Here is a 26,343-nt window from a genome sequence, read left to right as displayed (position 1 = left end):
CTCCGTCTTTTCCATCATTCGCTCTCTTGCTGTTTGCACAGTTGCACTCATCCAATTTCCCTCATTCATTTTCGACCAGAGTGATCCCCATGAGCACTCTCTCTGACAGCACTGCTCACACACACACACACACACACACACACACACACACACACACACACACACACACGGTTCCCCTGAAGCGGCTCTCAGTTCCTTACTATGCACACCAAGATCTTGTTTACTTTCTCTCTCTCTCCCCTATTTTCTTTCTTACTCTCTCTCTCTGTCCCTCTGTCCTTTTCTTCTTTTCCCAGTCTCTTTCTTTCATTTTTTTCATCCTCCCCCTTCTTTTATCGTCTTTTTCTCTCTCTCTCTCTCTCTCTCTCTCTCTCTCTCTCTCCTCATCTCTACATTTTCTCTTCCTCATCCTCCCTTTTCATTACCCGTTCATTCTTTTCCCAGCTCCTCTCATTCTACCTCATTTCTCCTTCTCTTTTCTCATTTTTTTCTGTTGCTCCATCCTCTCAAGCCTCTTCGGTTTCTTTCTTTCTTTCGTTTCATCTGTCTTTCTTTCTCTCCTTCATGTCTCTACAGTGTTTACTTTTTCTTATTATTTACATCTCTCTTACGACTTTCTTTCATTCATTCTCTTTCTCCCTCTCTCTCTCTCCTTTCCTTATTATTATACTTTTAAAACCTCATTCCTTATTTTTTTCTCTCTCCCTCACCTGGTCACTCTCTCTTTTTTCGTTTTCCTCTTACCTTCATTCATTCTTCCTTGCCTTCCTTTTTAATCTTCTTCCTCTTTTCATTTATTCTCTCCCTCTCTCTCCTACTTCATCTCTCACTTCCTTTCTCGATCTACACTTTCCCTCGCTGAGTGTGTGTGTGTGTGTGTGTGTGTGGGAGGTGTGTGTGCAGGGTGAAAGACTGCTCGAGCGTGAAATTCACAGTCGAGTGTGAAACGCCTCCTGGCTGACTGTTATGAGAGTCGAGCGACTGAGAGAGAAAAAAAACGGAGGGAGCAGAAAAAAGAGCAAAGGGAAGAGAAATCGTCTTCAGTCTGTTCAGTGCTGAGGAGACGTTCACTTGTCTAGCCCCTTCTCAGTGTGTGCTAACACCATGTTTGGAGGATATGAACACGAAGACTTTATAACACTTGCATAAGCAAGTTTATAGAAAAATGCATAAATACAGAAAATCTGCTTATTTCTACACTGACATAAGATAATAACTTGACTTCTGAAGGCTAGTGTTATTAAATATATTGGGGGTTTTGTTTTAAAGGGATAGTTTTGGACACACGTGCACAAGCCAAAAATTCACAAGCTAAACTTTGCATCAAGTTTAACTGTATGGAATTTACTACTTTAACCAATACCTACAGCTGTATTAGACTTTATAATTGTCCGTTACTGTGAGCTTGTTGCTGTTCTTGTTACTGTTTTTCACTCTTTATGGTTGGTGAGTTAGCTAACATGCTAACTCACACACCATGATATTGCTAGCCCAAGCTAAAATGCTAAATCAAGGCTAAGTCACTAACTCGCCACATCCTTTGTTGCAAGATTCAAGATACAAATTGTAAAGAATGGTTTTGCTTCGCATACACGCACACACGTGTGTGTGTGTGTGTGTGTGTGTGTGTGTGTGTGTGTGTGTGTGTGTGTAAGCATATATGAAAAGCTTAATGAGTGTATGGTGACAACACAAAGTGCCATGATGAAATGGGATGAAATGTAGCAAATGCAGAATGAGTGCACACACACACACACCAGGTGCATAATAGTACATGCAATGAAACTACCATTTAGTTCTTGTTTTTTTACGTCAGGGGAAACAATTCATCACCTGAAGCGCGCACACACACACACACACACACACACACTTGCAGTAAGAGATTAATCACCTCAAACACATATTTTTGTTTTTTATAGTGTGTAAGTCTGTGTTTTTGGGAATAAGTGTTTTTAAAGTGTGTGTGTATTTTAGTGTGTGTTGTGTGATTGTGTGTATCTAAGTATATGAACTGCATACATGTGTGTATTAATGTGTATTTTATTGTCTGTCTATATACGCACTAGGTTTGTGTATTTGTGTGTTTCTAATGTGTGTGTGTGTGTATATAACTGTGCATAACTGTGTGTATGGGCGTGTGTGTAGATGTATAGAGTATACATTTGTCATTTGTGTGTGTGTGTGTGTGTGTGTGTGTGTGTGTGTGTGTGTGTGTGTGTGTGTTAGTAAGCCCACATACACACGATGCCTGCTGGTCCACACACATGCCGCTCCATGCACTGGTCACACTTCAAGCCCGTAGCTCCGGGTCGGCACTGACACGCGCCCGTGTGTGTGTCACACGGAACGGGCATCGCGCCAACCAGGTCACACTCACACTCCTCACACCGCCCGCCTGGTTGCTGTGGGTTGCCATGGTAACCAGTCGCACACCTGTGGGAGGAGAAGGTGAAATGTAAACACAGAGAGTTACAAGATGGAGTGTGTGTGTGTGTGTGTGTGTGTGTGTGTGTGTGTGTCTTTGTGTGCGTTACCTCTCACAGTACTTTCCCTCGTAACCTTCAGGACAGGCGGTGCAGCGATAATCATTAAAACCCTCCGTTACACACACAGGACTGAAACTGAGACACACAGATGTAAATCACTTTTATTACATGGTTATAAATGAGTTATTACTGTGTAATTACTGATGAATAAAGCATAGTGACAGAAAGTGTGTGTGTGTGTTACGCACTTGTTCCCAGGGTTGGTGAGAGGACAGGCGCAGCGTTTGCAGTCATCAGGAGAGCCGCGTACTACACCATAAAAACCAGCAGAACATCTCTCACACTTCTCTCCTTCTGTGTTGTGTTGACAGTTCTACACACACACACAAAACAGAGTTAATATTCTTATAACATGTCACACAGAAGTTGTAATTATCAGAGTGAGAGTGAGAGGAATTTTACTACACAAATGAAGTGTGTGTGTGTTGCTCGTCCGTGTTACTCAGACTTTCATGAACCAAATCTCTCTCTTTTTTCTCTCTCTCGCGCACACACACACACACACACACTTCATTTAATTAGCAACTATCCCTGAAAATGCTAATGATGTTTTCATTAGTGCCGATGCGAATAAACCTCCAGTCACACTGCACTTTTTCTCTTAATGTCAGAAATCAGATATGTGCTAAATGTAAGTGCTGAAACTTTTGTCCAATCAGAGGTGAGCTGACTAAACCCTGGACCAATGGGAGCGCAGGTCTCACCTGGCAGACGCCGGTGTCGGGGTCACAGGAGCTGCTGTGGCTGTTACACTCACACCGAACACAGCTACCCATCCCAGACCTGAACACGGAGCCGGAGAGATGCGCAGGCAACCTGTAGAACCCAGCCGCACATTCCTGTAACGCACACACACACACACACACACACACACACACACACACACACACAGGATACAATACACACTGGGAGCATCAATATATATGAAACATTATCTCTATTGTGTATTGTATTTACACAGATGGGCATGTCCTTATTTGAGTTCAAGAAATGAGCATGTAAAACAGATGGGAGTGATCATGTCTGAGTTAGACAGATGGGTGTGTCTTTGAGTACAACAGATGAGTGTGTCTTTGAGCTTGACAGATGGGTGTGTCTTTGAGTTAGACAGATGGGTGTGTCTTTAAGTTAGACAGATGGGTGTGTCTTTACGTTAGACAGATGGGTGTGGCCATGTCTGAGTTAGACAGATGGTTCTAATCATGTCGGAGTTAGACAGATGGGTGTGTTTTTGAGTTGGACAGATGGGTGTGTCCATGTCTGAGATAGACAGATGGGTGTGTCCTTAAGTTAGACAGATGGATGTGTCTTTACGTTAGACAGATGGGTGTGGCCATGTCTGAGTTAGACAGATGGTTCTAATCATGTCGGAGTTGGACAGATGGGTGTGTCCATGTCTGAGATAGACAGATGGGTGTGTCCTTAAGTTAGACAGATGGATGTGTCTTTACGTTAGACAGATGGGTGTGGCCATGTCTGAGTTAGACAGATGGTTCTAATCATGTTGGAGTTGGACAGATGGGTGTGTCCATGTCTGAGATAGACAGATGGGTGTGTCCTTAAGTTAGACAGATGGGTGTGTCCTTAAGTTAGACAGATGGGTGTGTCCATGTCTGAGCTAGACAGATGGTTCTAATCATGTCTGAGTTTGACAGATGGGTGTGTCTTTCAGTTGAACAGATGGATGTGTCCATGTCTGAGATAGACAGATGGGTGTGTCTTTAAATTAGACAGATGGGTATAATCATGTCTGAGTTGGACACATGGGTGTGTCTTTGAGTTAGACAGATGGGTGTGTCTTTCATTTAGACACATGGGTGTGATCATGTCTGACTTAGATGGATTGGGTGTGTCTTTGATTTAGACAGATTGGGTGTGTCCATGTCTGAGTTGGACAGATAGGTGTGTCTTTAAGTTAGACAGATGGGTGTGTCCATGTCTGATCTAGACAGATGGTTCTAATCATGTCTGAGTTAGACAGATGGGTGTGTCTTTGAGTTGGACAGATGGATGTGTCCATGTCTGAGATAGACAGATGGGTGTGTCCTTAAGTTAGACAGATGGGTGTGTCCATGTCTGAGATAGACAGATGGGTGTGTCCTTAAGTTAGACAGATAGGTGTGTCTATGTCTGAGATAGACAGATGGGTGTGTCCTTAAGTTAGACAGATAGGTGTGTTCATGTCTGAGATAGACAGATGGGTGTGTCCTTAAGTTAGACAGATGGGTGTGTCCATGTCTGAGCTAGACAGATGGTTCTAATCATGTCTGAGTTTGACAGATGGGTGTGTCTTTCAGTTGAACAGATGGATGTGTCCATGTCTGAGATAGACAGATGGGTGTGTCCTTAAGTTAGACAGATGGGTATGACCATATCTGAGTTGGACGGATAGGTGTGTCTTTGAGTTAGACAGACAGGTGTGTCCATGTGTGAGTGAGACAGATGGGCATGTCCATGTCTGAGTAGGACATGTGATGGAACAGACAGGCATGTCTTTGGATTAGACAGGTGGGAGTGTCCATGTGCCAAGTAGACAGATGGGTGTGTCTTTGTGTCAGACAGAAGAGTTCAACCTTTTAGTTCAACCAATAGGTGTTCTTAGAGTCGGACCAGTGGCTGTCTTTCTCTCCCTTTCTCATCCTTTTTTCTACCTGTCTCCTTTCTTCCTTACTCTGTCTCTGTCCCCCCCCATGTAAATGGTTTGTTCCACTCCATCTGGTGGTGTTGAACTTTGTTAAACGCCTGTTTTAAAATACTTTATAAACCAGAAGGCATTTCTCAGGAATCGCCATCTGTCCCCTCAAAACATGGTCCAACCTCCAACTGAACATCTCACACACACACACACACACACACACACTTTAGCACTATATGCCAGTGGCTTTTTATCAGGAAGTACTTTAAGAGAGGTGTTTAACACACACACATTTACTACGAAGTCTAATGTGTAAGTCCTTAGCTTGAAAAGCAGCTTTATCATAACAGCACCTCGTAATATTTATATTATCACTGTCTAAAAGTGTTGGCTCTCTGTGTGTGTGTGTGTGTGTGTGTGTGTGTGTGTGTGTGTGTGTGTGTGTGTGTGTGTGTGTGTGTGAGTAACAGCACCTCACAGGAGAGGCCGGAGTATCCCGGAGGACACTTGCACTTCTCGATCTGATGCGCTCGTTCGCTCTCCACTGAAGGCCGGCCCTCTTCTGCTACCTCCAGAGAGATCTCGGAGATCCTGACGGCGGGAAAAAGACAGAACAGAGTTTGGTGTTTAATTAACAACTGCAATGTTGAACAAAACCCTACAGAGTCCAGACGGAGCACTGGATTAACACCGATTTAATATCACAAAGTACAACAGTGTGAGAGTTCAGCAAAGGCGATACAGGCTCTAGTCTAGTGTTGTGTGTGTGTGTGTGTGTGTGTGTGTGTGTGTGTGTGTGTGTGTGTGTGTTCAGCTCTACATTGTGTATCTGCAGATGGAGGCGTCACCAGTGAGTGCGCAAGTGAATCAAACTCAGATGGGAAAACTACAGAACGCTCTCCGGAGGGAAACGGTTTTTGGGCTGATTTTATTCACTTAAAGCTTTCTGTTATACTAATGTTCTCCCAAAGAGCATTGAAGGGGGTGTGGCCTCTGTACCTGTCAGTTACAGTAAAGGAGGTGTGGCCTCTGTACCTGTCAGTTACAGTAAAGGAGGTGTGGCCTCTGTACCTGTCAGTTACAGTAAAGGAGGTGTGGCCTCAGTCTCAGTAAAAGAGGTGTGGCCTCTGTACCTGTCAGTTTCAGTAAAAGAGGTGTGGCCTCTGTACCTGTCAGTCTCAGTTAAGGGGGTGTGGCCTCTGTACCTGTCAGTTTCACTAAAGGAGGTGTGGCCTCTGTACCTGTCAGTCTCACTGAAGGAGGTGTGGCCTGTGTACCTGTCAGTCACAGTGAAAGAGGTGTGGCCTCTGTACCTGTCAGTCTCAGTAAAGGAGGTGTAGCCTCTGTACCTGTCAGTCTCACTGAAGGAGGTGTGGCCTCTGTACCTGTCAGTTTCAATAAAGGAGGTGTGGCCTCTGTACCTGTCAGTGACAGTAAAGGAGGTGTGGCCTCTGTACCTGACAGTGACAGTAAAGGAGATGTGGCCTCTGTACCTGTCAGTTACTCTAAAGGAGGTGTGGCCTCTGTATGTCAATCTCACTAAAGGAGGTGTGGCCTGTGTACCTGTCAGTTTCACTAAAGGAGGTATGTCCTCTGTACCTGTCAGTGACAGTAAAGGAGGTGTGGCCTCTGTACCTGTCAGTGACAGTAAAGGAGTTGTGGCCTCTGTACCTGTCAGTGACAGTAAAGGAGGTGTGGCCTCTGTACCTGTCAGTCTCACTGAAGGAGGTGTGGCCTCTGTACCTGTCAGTTTCAATAAAGGAGGTGTGGCCTCTGTACCTGTCAGTGACAGTAAAGGAGGTGTGGCCTCTGTACCTGTCAGTGACAGTAAAGGAGGTGTGGCCTCTGTACCTGTCAGTTACTCTAAAGGAGGTGTGGCCTCTGTATCTGTCAATCTCACTAAAGGAGGTGTGGCCTGTGTACCTGTCAGTTTCACTAAAGGAGGTATGTCCTCTGTACCTGTCAGTGACAGTAAAGGAGGTGTGGCCTCTGTACCTGTCAGTGACAGTAAAGGAGTTGTGGCCTCTGTACCTGTCAGTGACAGTAAAGGAGGTGTGGCCTCTGTACCTGTCAGTCTCACTGAAGGAGGTGTGGCCTGTGTACCTGTCAGTCACAGTGAAAGAGGTGTGGCCTCTGTTCCTGTCAGTCTCAGTAAAGGAGGTGTGGCCTCTGTACCTGTCAGTCTCAGTAAAGGAGGTGTGGCCTCTGTACCTGTCAGTCACAGTAAAGGAGGCGTGGCCTGTAAAGGTGCGATTACTCACCTGCTCTGTCTCATGACGTTGCCATGTGAGGCTCTGATGAAAACATAATCAATGTAGAACAGAACGTCCATAAAATCCTCTCGACTCATTGCACTGTTGTCATGGTGCTTCCACTCATGCTACACAACAAACAACAATTAATGAAAGCAAGAAGCACAACAACAACAACAACAACAATGAACAGTTTTGCTGTTTGTTCATTTGACGCATACATCACGCATGCGAGCAGCAGGCATTCTCGAAAGGGTGGAGTTTCTGTTCTCCAGTGTGACTGACTCCCTATCCTGTCATCTCATTTCTGTAGTGGGTGGAGCTTTGGTTCTGCACTGTGATTGGCTCACCTCTGTCATGTCGATCTCGTGACGGGTCAGCTGACCAATCTGTGGCTCCACCATGTGGCGTATCATGACTTTGTCCCTGTTAGCACCACCCTTAATAATGACCTGTGGCTCGTAGGAGGCGTGGCCTGTTTCGTCACGAGCTTCGTAATAAATGGTGTACTTCAGTCTTCCTCCGTACGCAGTTATCTAGAACAATGTCAAAAAGTGAAAACAATTAATCAAAAAGTAAAAAATATATTAATGAAATCGGTTTAGAACTTCCGGTTGTGACATGTAGGGATTCACTTTTTGTAACCCAACCTTTTTGCACAAATTTTCCGCACTAAGTTCGACATAGTTTTAACTGCTGAAGTTAGTTCAACTAATTATTCGGAGTTGAGTATGTCTAAACATGCAAAACCAGTTGATGTACAAACTCCGGCCACACGCACTGCGGTTAAGCTAGCATCCTTTGCTAACAACAACCCTCCGACACCAGCAAGAGCTCCTGTATCACCCGAAAAACCTGCGGCGGCGGTGGTGGCTATGGATCAACTGTCTGCTGAGTTCGCTAAACAGAGAACCTCACTCAAGGAAGATGTTTCCACTCTGATTCGAGACGCCATTAAACCAATACAAGAGTCACTGGACTCACTACAGTCAACAGTGACCTCATTCAACAAGCGTCTCACCTCCGTCGAGTCTGTAGCTGGTGATAATTTTGAACGGCTAACAGTAGCGGAGTCCGCCATTAGGACGCTCCAGAGCCAGAACCAGTCGCTGCTGGACTGGTGCGACGACCTCGAGAACCGCTCACGTAGATTTAATCTCCGCATATTGAACATCCCCGAAGGCAGTGAAGATGGCAAAGATCCTCTAAAGTTCATGTCGGATGTTTTGACAGAAACGATGGGCCCAGATGTTTTTTCCACGTCGCCTGAACTGGAGAGAGCCCACCGAACCCCGACCTCTAGAGCCGGCCAGAGATCGTCCCCCTGCACATTCCTGGTCTGCTTCTCCAGGTTCCAACAGAAAGAAGCTGCACTGCGCTGGGCCAGAACTCACGAGCTCAAATACCAAGGTGCCATTATTAGGATCTATCAGGATGTTAGCGCGACACTCGCTAAAAAAAGAGAGCCGTGTTTAACGGCATCAAGCCAGCCTTGTATCAGAAGAATGTTAGGTTCCACCTGCTCTACCCAGCCCGGCTGCGAGTGATGTGCGGAGACGACGTGATCACCTTCGACTCGCCTGATGAAGCCCAAAAGTTCTTTGATCAGAGATTCGGTAAAGAATAGGGCTATATGTCACGGTTTGGACTTGATTAATCATCGGAGCTCAACGACGTGTAAGTTCACATTTTCATCAAAGACGTCAACATATGGTCCGTGGACCCAAAGAATGGACATTCAGTGTTGTTATTCCCGGACAAACCATACATATGTGTGCCCACTTGTTTGATAGTTATTGCGCTGCTCAACCATCTTATTTTTGTTTCCACTTTGGTGTTAAGAGGTTATATAGCTTATCACAGGAACTGGGAGCCTTCCTGGGCAGAAGTATTGAGAAAGTGTGTTACCAGAAGTTATTTGAAACGGTGTTTAACCTGCAGCTTGCCTCTTTTCCACCAAAGCAGTTCCAGGGCCGGTTCGGGGCCAGTGCTTAGTTTGGAACCGGGTTTTCTGTTTCCACTGACAAAGAACTGGCTCTGGGGCCAGAAAAACCGGTTCCAGGCTAGCACCAACTCTCTGCTGGGCCAGAGGAAAGAACCGCTTACGTCAGCGGGGGGCAGAGTTGTTAAGACCAACAACAATAACAAGACCGCGAAAGGTCGCCATTTTTAAGCGACGAGAAGCAGCAGCTGTACAAACGCGAAGTCATCCATTATTATTATTATTATTGTTGTTGTTGCTGCTGCTGCTTCTGTGTTGTTTTTGCTTCGATATTCGCGCCAAAGTTTATACAAACGTAGCGACGTAACTGACGTATACAGCGACGTAATGACGTGTCTTCCCTTAGCACCCCGAGCTATGGAAAAGCAAACTGGTTCTCAGCTGGCTCGCAAGTTGAACGAGTTGTGAACCAGCACCGGCACCGGCCCCGAACCAGCCCTGGAACTGATTTGGTGGAAAAGGGGTAAGAGAGAGCGGCAAGTATAGGCTTAGTTCTAGTTTTGTTCTTGGATAGGGTTAGGGAAAGGGACACCACCATGTTTTTGCATCATTTACTCGCCTTTGTTAGCTTAAGAGAAGAAATTAACCAAACTGTGCACTGTAACATGATCATAGTTTTACCTTTTTATTACTTACCGTACCTCCTTTTTCTCATTTTACTTTCTTTAGAGGCTGTCCACACGGCAACGGATTCAGGTGAATCTGATAAAATTGTTTATCGTTTCGGCCTGGCGTCCACACGGCACCGGCGTTTTGGGTGCCCCAAAATGAGAACGGGTTCCAGAGTGGAAAAATCTGGCAACGGCGCCGTTGCGAAGTCGTCTGGATGAGTAGAACGGATTTGTTTACGATGACGTAACAACCACATGACTAGAACAAGCAGCACTCTCGCTGTTTTGTATGAACCACTGCATTGCATTCACTTTTGTATACAGCTTTTCTTTTAAATAAACAAGTAACTGAACCATTTCTTGAATTTCTTTTTTTTTTATTGGATAAGACTACTTTTCAAAATGTTCACACACAATATAAAAAGTTATATAAATTAGATAAAAATGCTTTTCAAAATGTTCACACAATAAGAAAATTAAGTTATATAAAACTATGCACACTAATAAAACTAATTTGTACACACAGAAGGCACGATTTCCTCGCGTAGTCGCAGCCATCTTCTTCTTGTTGTTGTGTGCTTGTTCCTGAGAGTGCTTCCCGCCGGGTAGAAGAAGGGGTTTATGCGCATGCGTCCTACTTCTTCTATTGTTCTGGTGTCTCCGATGGGACCGTCTTACAGCGCACGTAGAGTTGTGGCATGTGTATTGCATCGTTTTCAGCAACTGTTGCGTTGCCATATGTACCTGATATTTTACTGATCCGTTGCCCATGTGGACGCGATATTTTTTTAAAAAAATCTCGTTGCCATTGTCGTGTGGATGTAGCCTTAGGCCCTGTCCACACGGCAACGGATTTAGGTGACTCCGATACAATTGCTTATCGTTTAGGCCTGGCGTCCACACGGCACCGGCGTTTTGGGTGCCCAAAAAGCAATCTTTTTGAGAACGGGTTCCAGAGTGGAAAGATCTGGCAACGTTGCCCTTGTGAAGTCGTCTGGATGAGTAGAACGGATTTGTTTACGATGACGTCACAACCACATGACTGTGAGTGCTTCACGCCGGGTAGAAGTGTAACGAACTCGATGCGAGTTGTCAACAAATCCTATAACTTGGTTCATGAAACGCGCTTACAAAATATTTTCACTGTGAATATTTATTGTTTAATGGTGCAAAGTGAGAGAGAGAGAGAGAGAGAGAGAGAGAGAATAGCCCTTAGGGCAGAGTCAATCCCGCCAGCAAAAATAGGGAAAAAAAGGAGCGATCTCACCTCTTCAGATGTTGGTTTAAGTCCTACAATACATTCCTCAAAAAGGGCGTAGAAGAGCAAATTAATCCATCAACGTGTAGCATTCAATTTATTCCGGATCATTAAAGACGCCGCCTTCCGCGTAGAATCATACATCATCCTCGCCGCCGTATTGGATAGGTCAAAGCGGAGAATAAAGATTAGCTGCGTTTAACTGTACCAACAGGTTTGCCGTCCAAACGAGATCACATGGGATTACCTTTCACAGGTGAGACTGGAAAAATACTTTTCATTGTATTTGGTCATTATAATGTACCGTATTTTCCGGACTATACGTCGCTCCGGAGTTTAAGTCGCATCAGCCAAAAAATGCATTATGAAGACGAAAAAAACATATATACGTCGCACCGGACTATAAGTCGCACTTTTTTGAAGGGTTATTCTATCCATAGAATCTGTGATTGTATCTGATAAGCGGCGCGTGGTTACTGCGCGACTGCATTGTTTATTTAATAAACGAACAGCTGAGCAGTGATGACGCGCCCTTTGCCCTGTAAGTAGCCTAGTCTGATTTATTTTAAATATCTACTACTTTCTTTAATACTATCACTATCGTTATTACTAATAGCCTATATTATTATTATAACTAATATTAGTAGCCTATTACTGATGCATTAATCAGTTTGCTTTTAGAATATTTTTACCGGTAGGGCTTATTATCGCCCCATGGCTCTTTCATCTGTGTTATTAAAGCTGTAGTCATCATCGAGGAGTGTCATTCTTCATTTTTGTCGAATTTTATTTCATTAAATCAGAGGCCAAGTAGGCTATAGGTATATCATCTCCAAAGACAACCGTCTAGTGAAAAAAAAAACAACAACCGCTTTTAAATCCCCTACTTAAATCCTTAAAAAGAGTACTTTAACTCATGTCTTGTGTGATCTGATCTCCAATGGTGAAATAAACCGGTTGTGATATGAGTAGTCTGTTATTTTAGAAGATAAATTTAATATATAATTTAATATATAGCCTAATAAAAAATAACATTTTATAACATATCACGACATATTACTGTCTGTAACTGTTCGTCACTAAAGCGTTTTCTAAGATCATAATGTCTGATATTATTATTATTTTTTTACACACACAATAAGCGCGTGTGCGTAAAGTTATAGTAAACCACCCCCCGCCTTTTTTTTTTTGAGTCGCCGGACCCACCCACCTCCTGCGTTCCGGGACCTCCCACTTCACAAATTAAGCACTGCCTAAAATCATTACATAACTTATTTAAATAACTATAGGCCTATCATTAATAATAAAACACAGGTCAATCAAGTTTATCAAGCTGGCGATTTCACTCCAAATCAGCAAATCCATTGAATTCCTCATCCTCGGTGTCGCTTCTGAACAACTCTGCCTCCAGCGGCAGACGAAGCCCCGTTTCCTCTTCTTCTGCGTGGCTGTCGTCAGACTCGGCATCAGCTCCAGTTATTCCGCGGTGAAAAAAAAAAAAAAACGTATATACGTCGCACCGGAGTATAAGTCGCATGGCTAGCTGAACCATGAAAAAAAGTGCGACTTATAGTCCGAAAAATACGGTAATTTTACGAACAGATTTTCCTGACTTTGTGGCTAATATGAAGTCTCGCGCATAATAGTTTATGCGCATGTGTCCTTACTTCTTCTGTTGTTCTGGTGTCTCCGAAGGGACCGTCTTACAGCGCCCCTAGAGGTGTGGCATGTGTATTGCATCGTTTTCAGCAAGCGTTGCGTTGCCATATGGACCTGATATTTTACTGATCGTTGCCCATTTGGACGTGATATTTTTTTAAATAACATCTCGTTGCCGTTGTCGTGTGGATGTAGCCTTAGTTAAACATGGTGAATGGTATTGATGCGAAGATGGCCACTATACGATTCCTTAGTTGGAATGTGAAGAGCATAAATGGGCCCGTTAAAAGAGCCAGGATATTTAATCATCTTAAGTACTTAAGATGTGATGTGGCATTTCTCCAGGAAACTCACCTGCTGGTAAAAGATCAAGTCAAACTGAAAAAAGGATGGGTGGGGAGTGTATTCCACTCCAATCTTAACTCTAAAACGTGTGGAACAGCCAGATTGTTTCATAAAAAAATTCAGTTTAATGCAACCACTGTTATCTCAGATCCACAAGGACGATTTGTGATGGTCTCAGGGCTACTCTACGGTACCACAAGCCTGTGGTTCTGGTAAATATATACGCCCCGAACTGGGACGATGATAAGTTTATGGGCAAAATTTTGTCATTAATTCCAGATCTGAAGTCACACCAATTGATTTACGGTGGAGATTTAAACTGTGTGATGAATCCAGTACTTTATGGAATCAATTTTGTGCCAAAATGTTCATACAATACTTTTGAAATATCAAACAAAAACGACAAATCAAAAGACAAAAAAACAAAAAAAAGTCAATTTTTTTAGACTGGCAAACAAATTATTCATGTAATCGTGCAAAATATCAGTCTATTACTCTTCAGAAACCTTTTATTTTTGTTCCGTGTCTTTCTCGGTTTTGTTCGACGTAATTTATTTTGGTTGTGATTCCAGCTTTCTCGTTTGTGCTCCCTGACATTTTGCTTGAAGTTTTGGCACAAACTTCACGTGTGGGCGGGCTGTCCAGGAATGCATTCCCATTGGGTAACTTGTGTTTGACTGACAGCTACGCTCAGCCATTCCCTACTCGGATTCTGGCGGACTGTTTGACGAGTGACCGATCCATTGACGGTAAACAAGGATCGAGTGGCGACTATGAGATTGAATTTACACTTTGTTGAATTAATTCAGTATCATAGTCGCCACTGAAGTCCACTCGATCCTTGTTTACCGTCAATGGATCGCTCACTCGTCAAACAGTCCGCCAGAATCCGAGTAGGGAATGGCTGAGCGTAGCTGTCAGTCAAACACAAGTTAGCCAATGGGAATGCATTCCTGCCTGGACAGCCCGCCCACACGTGAAGTTTGTGCCAAAACTTCAAGCAAAAAGTCAGGGAGCGCAAACGAGAAAGCTGGAATCGCAACCAAAATAAATTACGTCGAACAAAACCGAGAAAGACGCGGAACAAAAATAAAAGGTTTCTGAAGAGTAATAGACTGAAATTTTGCACGATTACACGAATAATTTGTTTGCCAGTCTAAAAAAATGGACTTTTTTTGTTTTTTGATTTGTCGTTTTTGTTTGATATTTCAAAAGTATTGTATGAACATTTTGGCACAAATTTTGATTCCATAGTACTTGACCGCTCCAATTCCAAATCTACAAATCTTTCCAAAAAAGCCAGATTATTATCAGTTTTTACTGACCAGACAGGAAGTGTTGACCCCTGGCATTTTTTATTTCCACAAAGTAAGTCCGTCTCTTTTTTTTCTAACCTACATCACTCATATAGTAAAATAGACTATTTTTTTATTCTCCCCTTTCTCAAAAAAGTTGAATATTCATCTATAAGAGTCAGATCATGCTCCTGTATTAATGGAGCTCGCATTTCCTCTTTACCAATTAGAACACCCCTCGTGGAAATCAAACAGAAATCTCCTGGCCGATGAGAGCTTTTGTGAAATGATATCCCAAAAAATAGACGACTTTTATAAATTCCAACAAAAAAGATAATACTTCCCCTTCTCTCCTGTGGGAAACACTGAAAGCTGTAATTAGGGGTGAGATTATATCATATTCAGCTAAAATAAATAAAATGAAGAGAATTAAGCAAGAGGAGCCATATCTATGGTGGATGCTCGGTACTCTATCTCTCCCTCCCCTGAGCTCTGTAAAAAGAAGCTGGACCTCCAAACACAATATAATTTGCTATCAACCGAACAAACAGAACGTCTCCTATTAAAATCACGGGGGTATATCTATGAGCATGGCGGCAAGGCTGGACGTTTATTAGCATGCCAACTTAAGTGTCGCTCAGCTTCTCAACAAATCCCACAAAGATGACGGTGAACTAACTATTGAACCAGAAGAAATTAAAGAAACATTCGCCTCTTTTTATTCAAATCTGTACGCATCAGAAGTGACAAATGATTGCTCTGACATGGACCAATAACCTCCAAGCTCCTTCTGGAACAACAGTTCATAGGACTGAAACTGAGCGTCCACTAAATCGTATAGAAGTCATCTCATCTCATCTCATTATCTGTAGCTGCTTTATCCTTCTACAGGGTCGCAGGCGAGCTGGAGCCTATCCCAGCTGACTACGGGCGAAAGGCGGGGTACACCCTGGACAAGTCGCCAGGTCATCACAGGGCTGACACATAGACACAGACAACCATTCACACTCACATTCACACCTACGGTCAATTTAGAGTCACCAGTTAACCTAACCTGCATGTCTTTGGACTGTGGGGGAAACCGGAGCACCCGGAGGAAACCCACGCGGACACGGGGAGAACATGCAAACTCCGTATAGAAGTCATTTCTGCGATAAAGGCCATGCAGAGTGGCAAGGCGCCGGGCCCTGATGGGTATCCCATAGAGTTCTTTAAAAAGTTCTCTGATAAACTATTAACAAGTTTGCTTGATATGTTTAATGACCGGCAGCACGGTGGTGTAGTGGTTAGCACTGTTGCCTCACAGCAAGAAGGTCCTGGGTTCGAGCCCCGTGGCCGGCGAGGGCCTTTCTGTGTGGAGTTTGCATGTTCTCGCCGTGTCCGCGTGGGTTTCCTCCGGGTGCTCCGGTTTCCCCCACAGTCCAAAGACATGCAGGTTAGGTTAACTGGTGACTCTAAATTGAGCGTAGGTGTGAATGTGAGTGTGAATGGTTGTCTGTGTCTATGTGTCAGCCCTGTGATGACCTGGCGACTTGTCCAGGGTGTACCCCGCCTTTCACCCGTAGTCAGCTGGGATAGGCTCCAGCTTGCCTGCGACCCTGTAGAACAGGATAAAGCGGCTACAGATAATGAGATGAGATGAGATGTTTAATGGGTCACTCCCACAGACATTGACTGAAGCATCAATTACCTTTCTACTGAAGCCAGGTAAAGACAGTACAGAACGTGGCTCGTATCGTCCCATCTCCCTCCTAAACTCCGATGTGAAGTCCTTGTCCTACGTCTAGAAACCACAATCCAAGACGCGGTATCTGATGACCAAACTGGTTTTATTTTAGGCCGTCATTCATTTACAAATATCCGTCGGCTCCTGAATGTTATTCACTCTCCTGTGTCCAGCGCGGTACCCGAAGTGGTTATCGCGCTGGACGCAGAGAAAACATTTGACTGGATAGAACGGGGATATTTATTTGCATGTTTAAAGAAATTCGGATATAGCCCTAATTTTATCTCATGGCTTAAACTCTTATACTAGTGCATCTCAAAAAATTAGAATACCATGAAAAAGTTCCTTTTTTTTCATAATTTAATTCAAAAAGGTACACTTTCATATATTCCATATTCATTACATGTAAAGTGAAATATTTAAAGCCTTTTTTGTTTTAATTTTGATGATTATAGCTCATGAAAGTCAGAAATCCAGTATCTCAAATTATTAGAATATTCCCTAAGATCAATCAAAAAAAAGGATTTACAATACAGAAATGTCCAACTTCTGAAAAGTATATTCATTTATACACTCAGTACTTGGTTGGGGCTCCTTTACCATGAATTACTGTATCAGTGCGGTGTGGCATGGAGGTGATCAGTCTGTGGCACTGCTGAGGTGTTATTGAAGCCCAGGTTGCTTTGATAGTGGCCTTCAGCGTATCTGTATTTTTGGGTCGGGTGTTTCTCATCTTCCTCTTGACAGATTCTCTATGGGGTTCAGGTCAGGCAAGTTGGCTGGCCAATCAAACACAGTAATATCATGGTCAGCAAACCATTTGCTAGTAGTTTTGGCACTGTGGGTAGGTGCTAAGTCCTGCTGGAAAAGGAAATCAGCATCTCCAAAAAGCTCGTCAGCAGATGGAAGCATGAAGTGCTCTAAAATCTCCTGGTAGATGGCTGTGTTGAATTTGGACTTGATAAAATATAGTGGACCAACACCAGCAGATGACATGGCACCCCAAATCATCACAGACTGTGGAAACTTCACACTGGGCTTCAAACACCTTGGATTCTGTGCCTCTCCACTCTTCCTCCAGACTCCAGAACCGTGATTTCCAAATTAAATGCAAAATGTACTTTCATCTGAAAACAGGACTTTGGACCACTGAGCAACAGTCCATTTCTTTCTCTCCTTAGCCCACTTCTGACATTGTCTCTGGCTCAGGAGTAGCTTGATATTAGGAATGCGAAAGTTGTATCCCCTTTCTTGAAGATGTCTGTTCGTGATGGGTCTTGATACACTGACACCAGCCTCAGTCCACTCCTTGTGAAGCTCTCCCAAGTTCTTGAATCAACTTTTCTTGACAATCGTCTCAAGACTGCAGCCATCCCTGTTGCTTGTGCACCTTTTCCAGCCACCCTTTTCAGCAATGACCTTCTGTGGCTTACCCTCCTTGTGGAGGGCATCAGTGATAATTTTCTGGACAGCAGTCAAGTCAGCAGTCTTCCCCATGATTGTGGTTGTGTGTACTGAACTAGACCGAGAGAAACACCGTGTTCATACTGTTTTACTCAAACTCGAAATGAAATATTCTAATTTTTTGAGATGCACTAGTACACCTCACCCAAAGCCTCTGTAACCACAAACGAACGGTAAACGTTCACAATATTTCCAGCTGTCAAGGGGCACCCGTCAGGGCTGCCCAATCAGTCCATTGCTGTTCGCCTTGGCCATAGAGCCCTTGTCTATTACACTCAAAACATTAACCGGGATTCATGGGGGGGAGAGAGCATAGCGTATCTCTTTACGCAGATGATTTATTAATGTATATATCTGACCCTGTTGCATGCGCTCCCTAAAAAACAAGGTGGCTTAGCTCTTCCAAATTTTTGCCATTATTATTGGTCCTCAAATGTTCAAAAAATCACGTATTGGCTCCGTACTCTTGATGCAGACTGGTGCCGCCTTGAAGCTGCATCTTGCATCTCCACCTCTCTTAGAGCCCTGGCCACCTCCAGCCTTCCCCTCTCTATCTTACAATACACTAATAGCGGAGCTCCCAGCGGAGCACCATACCTAAGAAAAAATGGTAAACCCATCGAGTCGATTTTTTGTGGTTTGTCCGTGTACCACCACTCATACACACCGCCTAGTGGTCAGTGTTAGTAATTACCTGTCGTACACACCGCCTAGTGGCCAGTGTTAGTAATTACCAGTCATACACACCGCCTAGTGGCCAGTGCTAGTAATTACCAGTCATACACACCGCCTAGTGTGTTAGTAATTACCAGTCATACACACCGCCTAGTGGTCAGTGTTAGTAATTACCAGTCACACACACTGCCTAGTGGCCAGTGTGAGTAATTACCAGTCATACACACCGCCTAGTGGTCAGTGTTAGTAATTACCAGTCATACACACCGCCTAGTGGCCAGTGTTAGTAATTACCAGTCACACACACTGCCTAGTGGGCAGTGTGAGTAATTACCAGTCATACACACCACCTAGTGGTCAGTGTTAGAAATTACCAGTCATACACACCGCCTAGTGGCCAGTGTGAGTAATTACCAGTCATACACACCGCCTAGTGTGTTAGTAATTACCAGTCCTACACACCGCCTAGGCGGCACGGTGGTGTAGTGGTTAGCGCTGTCGCCTCACAGCAAGAAGGTCCTGGGTTCGAGCCCCGGGGCCGGCGACGGCCTTTCTGTGTGGAGTTTGCATGTTCTCCCCGTGTCCGCGTGGGTTTCCTCCGGGTGCTCCGGTTTCCCCCACAGTCCAAAGACATGCAGGTTAGGTTAACTGGTGACTCTAAATTGAGCGTAGGTGTGAATGTGAGTGTGAATGGTTGTCTGTGTCTATGTGTCAGCCCTGTGATGACCTGGCGACTTGTCCAGGGTGTACCCCGCCTTTCGCCCGTAGTCAGCTGGGATAGGCTCCAGCTTGCCTGCGACCCTGTAGAAGGATAAAGCGGCTAGAGATAATGAGATGAGATGAGACACACCGCCTAGTGGCCAGGCTAGAGATAATGAGATGAGATGAGACACACCGCCTAGTGGCCAGTGTTAGTAATTACCAGTCATACACACCGCCTAGTGGCCAGTGTGAGTAATTACCAGTCATACATACCGCCTAGTGGTCAGTGTTAGTAATTACCAGTCATACACACCGCCTAGTGGCCAGTGTGAGTAATTACCAGTCATACACACCGCCTAGTGTTAGTAATTACCAGTCATACACACCACCTAGTGGTCAGTGTTAGTAATTACCAGTCATACACACCGCCTACTGGCCAGTGTTAGTAATTACTAGTCATACACACCGCCTAGTGGCTAGTGTGAATAATTACCAGTCATACACACCGCCTAGTGGCCAGTGTGAGTAATTACCAGTCATACACACCACCTAGTGGCCAGTGTTAGTAATTACCAGTCACACACACCGCCTAGTGGCCAGTGTTAGTAATTACTAGTCATACACACCGCCTAGTGGCCAGTGTGAATAATTACCAGTCATACACACCGCCTAGTGGCCAGTGTTAGTAATTACTAGTCATACACACCGCCTAGTGGCCAGTGTGAATAATTACCAGTCATACACACCGCCTAGTGGCCAGTGTGAGTAATTACCAGTCACACACACTGCCTAGTGGCCAGTGTGAGTAATTACAGTCATACACACCGCCTAGTGGTCAGTGTTAGTAATTACCAGTCATACACACCGCCTAGTGGCCAGTGTTAGTAATTACCAGTCACACACACTGCCTCGTGGCCAGTGAGTAATTACCAGTCATACACACCACCTAGTGGTCAGTGTTAGTAATTACCAGTCATACACACCGCCTAGTGGCTAGTGTGAGTAATTACCAGTCACACCATTCACAATTATGTGCTACTCTGTGTTGGTCTATCACATAAAATCTCAATAAAAAACTTTTAAGTTCATGGTTGTAAGGTGGAAAAATGTGAAAAAGTTCAAGGGGTATGAATACTTTTGCAAGGCACTGTATACTTATCTACTGTGTTGTTAATGCTCAATAAAAAAATTAAATTATATCGGTTTAAAGAAAGTTTAAACTCAACAAATACCTCTTGGCAAATCAATCCCATTCGACGTGAAAGGAAAAATGGGGAAAATATTCGCCTCTTTGCGCTAAACATTTTAGTTTTAGATGATTTCTGAACATCAGACTCTTACCATGGATCCTCTGAACTGTTTGGGGAGCTTCCAGTAGTACGGCTCGGCGAGTTCCTGACGAATCACCTCAGCATTAGCGATGATTTCCGGATACTGGAACGTTACTCCAAATGTAATCTCCTTGGTGTTGTCTTTATCCACTAGGGGGAGCACTGTCTGCTCCGGCATCAGAGTCAGCTACATCCGCGTGAGAATATAAACACAGTTTTGGATGGTTAGTTCAACAACATCGCAAGTATATTCTGCTAAACAGTGAGAACGAAAGGAAAAGCTCATGGTGAGGTAATGGATTCAACGCTGTGATTGGCTGATCAGAGACAAATGAAGCCCCGCCCCTTTTGATCCACATTTCTGTCTGAAGCACAGATTACTCCGTATTTACGTAGCGAAACGATTAGCGAAGGAAACTCTCGAGTCCACAAGCAATCTTACAACTCAGTGGCTCGGAGAAAATCTCTCACTTTTCTCCTGCAGGATGAAGTGAAGGATTGCACTCATCCGCTCGCTCCTTCCTTCACCAATCCCCTCCCCCTCCCTTCCCGGAAAGCAAACTCAGATTAACTCTTGGGCTGTAAACGTTATTTGATCTGTCGTTCCGGTTCAGGGAACTCGCTGATGCGTGTCTCAGTGGATGGAGCAGGGGCTGATGGGAGATTCGAGGAAGTCGTAAAGGAAATCTTTATTAAAAACAAACAGCAGTATAATGTCCCTCTCTCTCTCTCCTGATTATTTCCCTTTATCTCTCTTCTTGTCCTTTTGTTTCTTGCTTTCGCTCTGTAATGTAAATCTTTCTCTCCGCCTTTCTTTATTTCTTCTGTTTCTGTGACCTCAAATGATTTATCGAAGCTGAAACGAAAATTAATTTGAAATTTTTTTTTGTCAGTAAAATCTACACCGTAAATGAGCTCGCTCGGAGAAATTTACAACAAAATGTCGCAAATAGACACACATGGGATTGTGCGATAACTTTATTTAAATTACAAGTGACAACAGTATAGCGCTGACCAATCAGGAGTCAGGACTCAGGGGCGGGGTTACTGCTGTCGGACCACATATAACAATAACAATCACCATAGATAGCTGTGTGTGCTGTAAGCCCCACCCCCAATATAAAAAGGGATGAAAATGTAGTAATTAAAGACCCTGGGTTTCGGTGTGTCTCACCCTCATGCGGATCAGTCCCTGGGCCTCGGTGCAGCTCGTACTCAGGCCAAAGCAGTAACAGCGACTGCAGCCGAGAGGATTCCTCACACTGAGTCCAAACGTCCCGACCTTACACACCTCACATCTCAGACCCTCCACGTTCTCCTGCAACACACACACACACACACACACACACACACACACACACACACACACACACACAACTGAAATAATTACGGAGAAAATCTAATCTGTCGGATCTGCAGCATTGGTGCGACGTAAACCAACATTTACTCGAATCTCGAACAAAGCCGTAGCAGATTAGATCTCTGATGAACACTGAACGAAAGGACGAAAACGAAGGGGTCACCTTGCAGGAGCACTGTCCGGTCCTCTCAGCACACGCACACACGCCCGCTTCAGCGTCGCACGTTTCGGCGTTGGAGCCGGAGAGCGAGCAGTCACAGGAAATGCAGTGAGGGAAGTTCCTGTAGCCGAGCTTACACTCGTTACACTTCTCACCCGTGTACTGATCCCGACAAAAACAGCATCCTGTGTTGACGTTGCACTGCTGAGTGACCGCGCCCATCACGTTACAGCCACACGCCTACAGGGAGTGCGAGAGAGAGTTTTAATACAATTAAACTAAACACAAGTCACTCATGAGTTATTTCACATTGGCTTAAAGGAAACATTTGTCCAAACATAAAGCTCCACAATCCCACTGTAAGTTTGGTGTCTGATGTTCGCTTCTTCACGATGAAGCTGATGTCGCTAACGAGTAAAGGAAGTGTAAAGCCTCCATTTTAGCATCACTCTGAGCTGAGCTCTGAGCAGGAGAGAAAACTGCAGATAGAGATGCTGAGAGACAGGAAGTAACAGAAAGACAGGGAGAGACAGGAAGAGATAGAAACTGACAGGAAGTGAGAGGAAGAGACAGAAAGTAACAGAAAGAGGCAAGAAGACACAAGAAGAGACAGGAAGTGACAGAAAGAGACAGGAAACAACAAGAAGAGACAGGAAGTGACACGAAAAGACAAGAGGAGACAGGAAGAGACAAAGAGAGGATAAAGAAGAGACAGGACATGACAGAAAGAGACAAAGACAGGATAAAGAAGGGACACAAAGTGACAGAAAGAGACAGGAAGTGACAGGAAAAGACAAGAAGTCACAGGAAGAGACAAAGAGAGGATAAAGAAGAGACAGGACGTGACAGAAAGAGACAGGACGTGACAGGAGAAGACAGAAAGTGACAGAAAGAGGCAGGAAAAGACAAGAACAGATAGGAAGTGACAGGAAAAGACAGGAAGAGAGAAAGAGAGGACAAAGAAGAGACACAAAGTGACAGAAAGAGACAGGAAGTGACAGGAAAAGACAAGAAGAGACAAAGAGATGATAGAAAAGAGACGGGAAGTGGCAGAAAGAGACAGGAAAAGACAAAAAGAGACACAGAGAGGATAAAAAAGAGACAGGAAGTGGCAGAAAGCTAGGAAGTGACAGGAAACGACAAGAAGAGACAGGACGAGACAGAAAGAGACAGGAAGTGACACGAAAAGACAAGAGGAGACAGGAAGAGACAAAGAGAGGATAAAGAAGAGACAGGACGTGACAGAAAGAGACAGGAAGTGACAGGAAACGACAGGAAGAGACAAAGAGAGGATAAAGAAGAGACACAAAGTGACAGAAAGAGACAGGAAGTGACAGGAAAAGACAGAAAGTGACAGAAAGAGGCAGGAAAAAACAAGAACAGACAGGAAGTGACAGGAAAAGACAGGAAGAGAGAAAGAGAGGACAAAGAAGAGACACAAAGTGACAGAAAGAGACAGGAAGTGACAGGAAAAGACAAGAAGAGACAAAGAGATGATAGAAAAGAGACGGGAAGTGGCAGAGAGATAGGAAGTGACAGGAAACGACAAGAAGAGACAGGACGAGACAGAAAGAGACAGGAAGTGACACGAAAAGACAAGAGGAGACGGGAAGAGACAAAGAGAGGATAAAGAAGAGACAGGACGTGACAGAAAGAGACAGGAAGTGACAGGAAACGACAGGAAGAGACAAAGAGAGGATAAAGAAGAGACACAAAGTGACAGAAAGAGACAGGAAGTGACAGGAAAAGACAAGAAGTCACAGGAAGAGACGAAGAGAGGATAAAAAAGAGACAGGAAGTGACAGGAAAAGACAGGTAGTGACAGAAAGAGGCAGGAAAAGACAAGAAGACACACGAAGTGACAGGAAAAGACAGGAAGAGCCAAGACAAGACAAAAAGAGAGAGAATGTGAAAGGAAGAGACAGGAAAAGACAAGAAGTGAGAGGAAGTGATAGAAAGAAACAGGAAGTGAAAGGAGAAGACAGGAAGTGGTACCCTGCAGCCGGTGGTGATATCGTGGCCCCAGTGATTAGCAGCACATTTCTCGCATCGATCTCCCACCGTGTTGGGAGGACAAACACAGCGACCTGTCCCCGGGTCACAGTTATTCCCTACATGAGAACACTCACACGCTGAGAGAGAGAGAGAGAGAGAGAGAGAGAGAGAGAGAGAGAGAGAGATTAATGACACACTCAGGTGTGTGCAAATGTCACGGGCTGCACTTTCACACTTTGACTCATTATCTCCATCCCTCCATCATCCATCACTTACCTCAGATATGTGTGTGTGTGTGTGTGTGTGTGTGTGTGTGTGAGAGATAATGTGCAACACATATTTAAACTGATGTAACCCTGAGCCACATTTTTCTGACACCTGTAACTCTGTGTGTATTTTCCACAAAACTGTGCTATTTGGTTTTTTCTAAGGAAAACGCTTCACACACACAGCGTCATGCCGTTATAATAAAATAATCAACAGCAGGGTGGTGTGATGAAGTGGTGATGTGGCATTATGTCCATATATGGGAATAAGAATAAGTATATGGGAATAAGAATAAGGGTGTGTCCTTTATTCCGTTAATTGAATAGTGGACGTGAGGAAGTTAATCAAAAGGCAGAAGGCTTTTTTTTTTTTTGAGTCAGTTATGTGTCTTTGAGTCCATATAAGGAAATATTAAAATGTGTTTGAGTCCATTTATGGGCATGTCAGTGTGTCTTTAAGTCCATATATGGAAACAGAGGTCTATCTTTGATCTCGATATGGAAATGAAAGAATAGTAGGTAAGGTTTGTGGAACACTGATGACATTGAGGAAAGTGGGTGGAGCATTAAGTCCATATTCAGGAATTATGGTGCGTCATTGAGTCTTTTAATAGAACGGTTCATCAAATCGTGGGTGTGTCTTTCTTTGAGTATGGAAACGTGATTGGTTCGTTGATTCCATATATGGAAACATGAGTGGCTTTGAGTGTATATATGTAAATGCTGGTGTGTCTTTGAGTACATTTAAGACATTTGAGTCAGGTGTGTCCACGCCCACTTTCAGCCAGTTCTGTAAAGGTCAAAGGACAAAGGTCAAGGGGTCTTACGTGTGCATCCTCCCTCCTGGAAGTTGAAGTGTCCGGGAGCGCAGCGGTCGCACTTCTGTCCCGTGACCCCGGGCTGACAGCGGCACTGACCGCTCTCACTGCAGTCGAACGATTTAGAGCCAAACGAGTTACAGTGGCAGGGGACACACCCACTACCCGCCTGCATGTGTGTCCCTGGCTGTAAACACACACACACACACCAGAAAAAAGTGAGAGATGGCTCATGAGGAGGAACTCATCCCAGCAACCCCCGAAAGCGGACGCACACCTGTTAGCATGAATAATTTTTATTAACAGGATAAAAGCTGTGTGCTTTTCAGCAGAAGGAGGGCGTGTCTGTCCGTCCCTCCCTCCATACAGCACCTTGCATACGTAAACATGTCGGAAAACGTTCTCGGGTCAGATCAGACCAAAGCCGAACTTCTTAACGCTATGCTGTGAAGCATGGTAGTGGTAGCATCACGCTGAGAGCTGCGCGGTTCTCTTTATCGTGTCTCTAATTCCCTCTGACACAGTTTAGAAACGCTCAAGGGGGTCAATACTTATGCAAGCCACTGTATATAGGCATGTGGGAGTGTCACTGGGTTAATGCAGAGCACCACAACAAACCACCTCAACTCAGTGGGGAGGTCACATGATCACATCCCACACAGGTCACATGATCACATCACACACAGGCCATGTAATCATATCTCACACACAGGTCACATGATCACATGACAAACAGGTCATGTAATTATCATCACACACACAGGTCATATGGTCACATCCCACACAGGTCACATCACACACAGGCCATGTGATCACATCCCACACAAGTCACGTGAACACAATACACACAGGTCACGTGATCGCATCACATACAGGCCATTTAATCATTATCACATGCACAGGTCACATGATCACATCCCACACAGGTCACACAGGTCATGTAATCATTATCACATTACACACAGGTTACGTGATCACATGACACACAGGTCACATGATCACATTGCACACCAGCCATGTGATCACATCCCACACAGGTCACATGATCACATTGCACACCAGCCATGTGATCACATCCCAAACAGGTCATGTAATCATCATCACATTACACAGGTCATGTGATCACATCCCACACAGTCAGCCTACTCTCATTTAACCCATTTTTTCTCTTCACTTCTCTCTCATTTTTCTTCTCCTCTGCCTCTTATTATGTCTCTCTGTCTTGGTTTCTCTTTTTCATCAC

General features: G+C 44.3%; 1 protein-coding gene across 1 annotated transcript in view; it reads right to left on the bottom strand.

The window, feature by feature from the left end:
• lama2 (laminin, alpha 2) overlaps positions 1-26,343 on the bottom strand; it is a 285,101-nt gene that overhangs the window by 71,785 nt on the left and 186,973 nt on the right. The window contains exons 21-32 of the mRNA XM_060913573.1: positions 25,110-25,287; positions 24,017-24,153; positions 22,025-22,261; positions 21,676-21,819; positions 20,512-20,688; positions 7,784-7,969; positions 7,443-7,561; positions 5,655-5,772; positions 3,251-3,385; positions 2,735-2,859; positions 2,535-2,621; positions 2,240-2,433 (exon numbers count right to left, since the gene is read on the bottom strand). Of these exons, the coding sequence (XP_060769556.1) occupies positions 2,240-2,433; positions 2,535-2,621; positions 2,735-2,859; positions 3,251-3,385; positions 5,655-5,772; positions 7,443-7,561; positions 7,784-7,969; positions 20,512-20,688; positions 21,676-21,819; positions 22,025-22,261; positions 24,017-24,153; positions 25,110-25,287 (1,837 nt within the window). The remainder of the gene's footprint in view (positions 1-2,239; positions 2,434-2,534; positions 2,622-2,734; positions 2,860-3,250; positions 3,386-5,654; positions 5,773-7,442; positions 7,562-7,783; positions 7,970-20,511; positions 20,689-21,675; positions 21,820-22,024; positions 22,262-24,016; positions 24,154-25,109; positions 25,288-26,343) is intronic.

The sequence above is a fragment of the Neoarius graeffei genome, chromosome 2 (assembly GCF_027579695.1).
Source record: "Neoarius graeffei isolate fNeoGra1 chromosome 2, fNeoGra1.pri, whole genome shotgun sequence".
Classification (NCBI taxonomy): Eukaryota; Metazoa; Chordata; class Actinopteri; order Siluriformes; family Ariidae; genus Neoarius; species Neoarius graeffei.
This window is presented reverse-complemented; position numbering and strand designations above follow the sequence as displayed.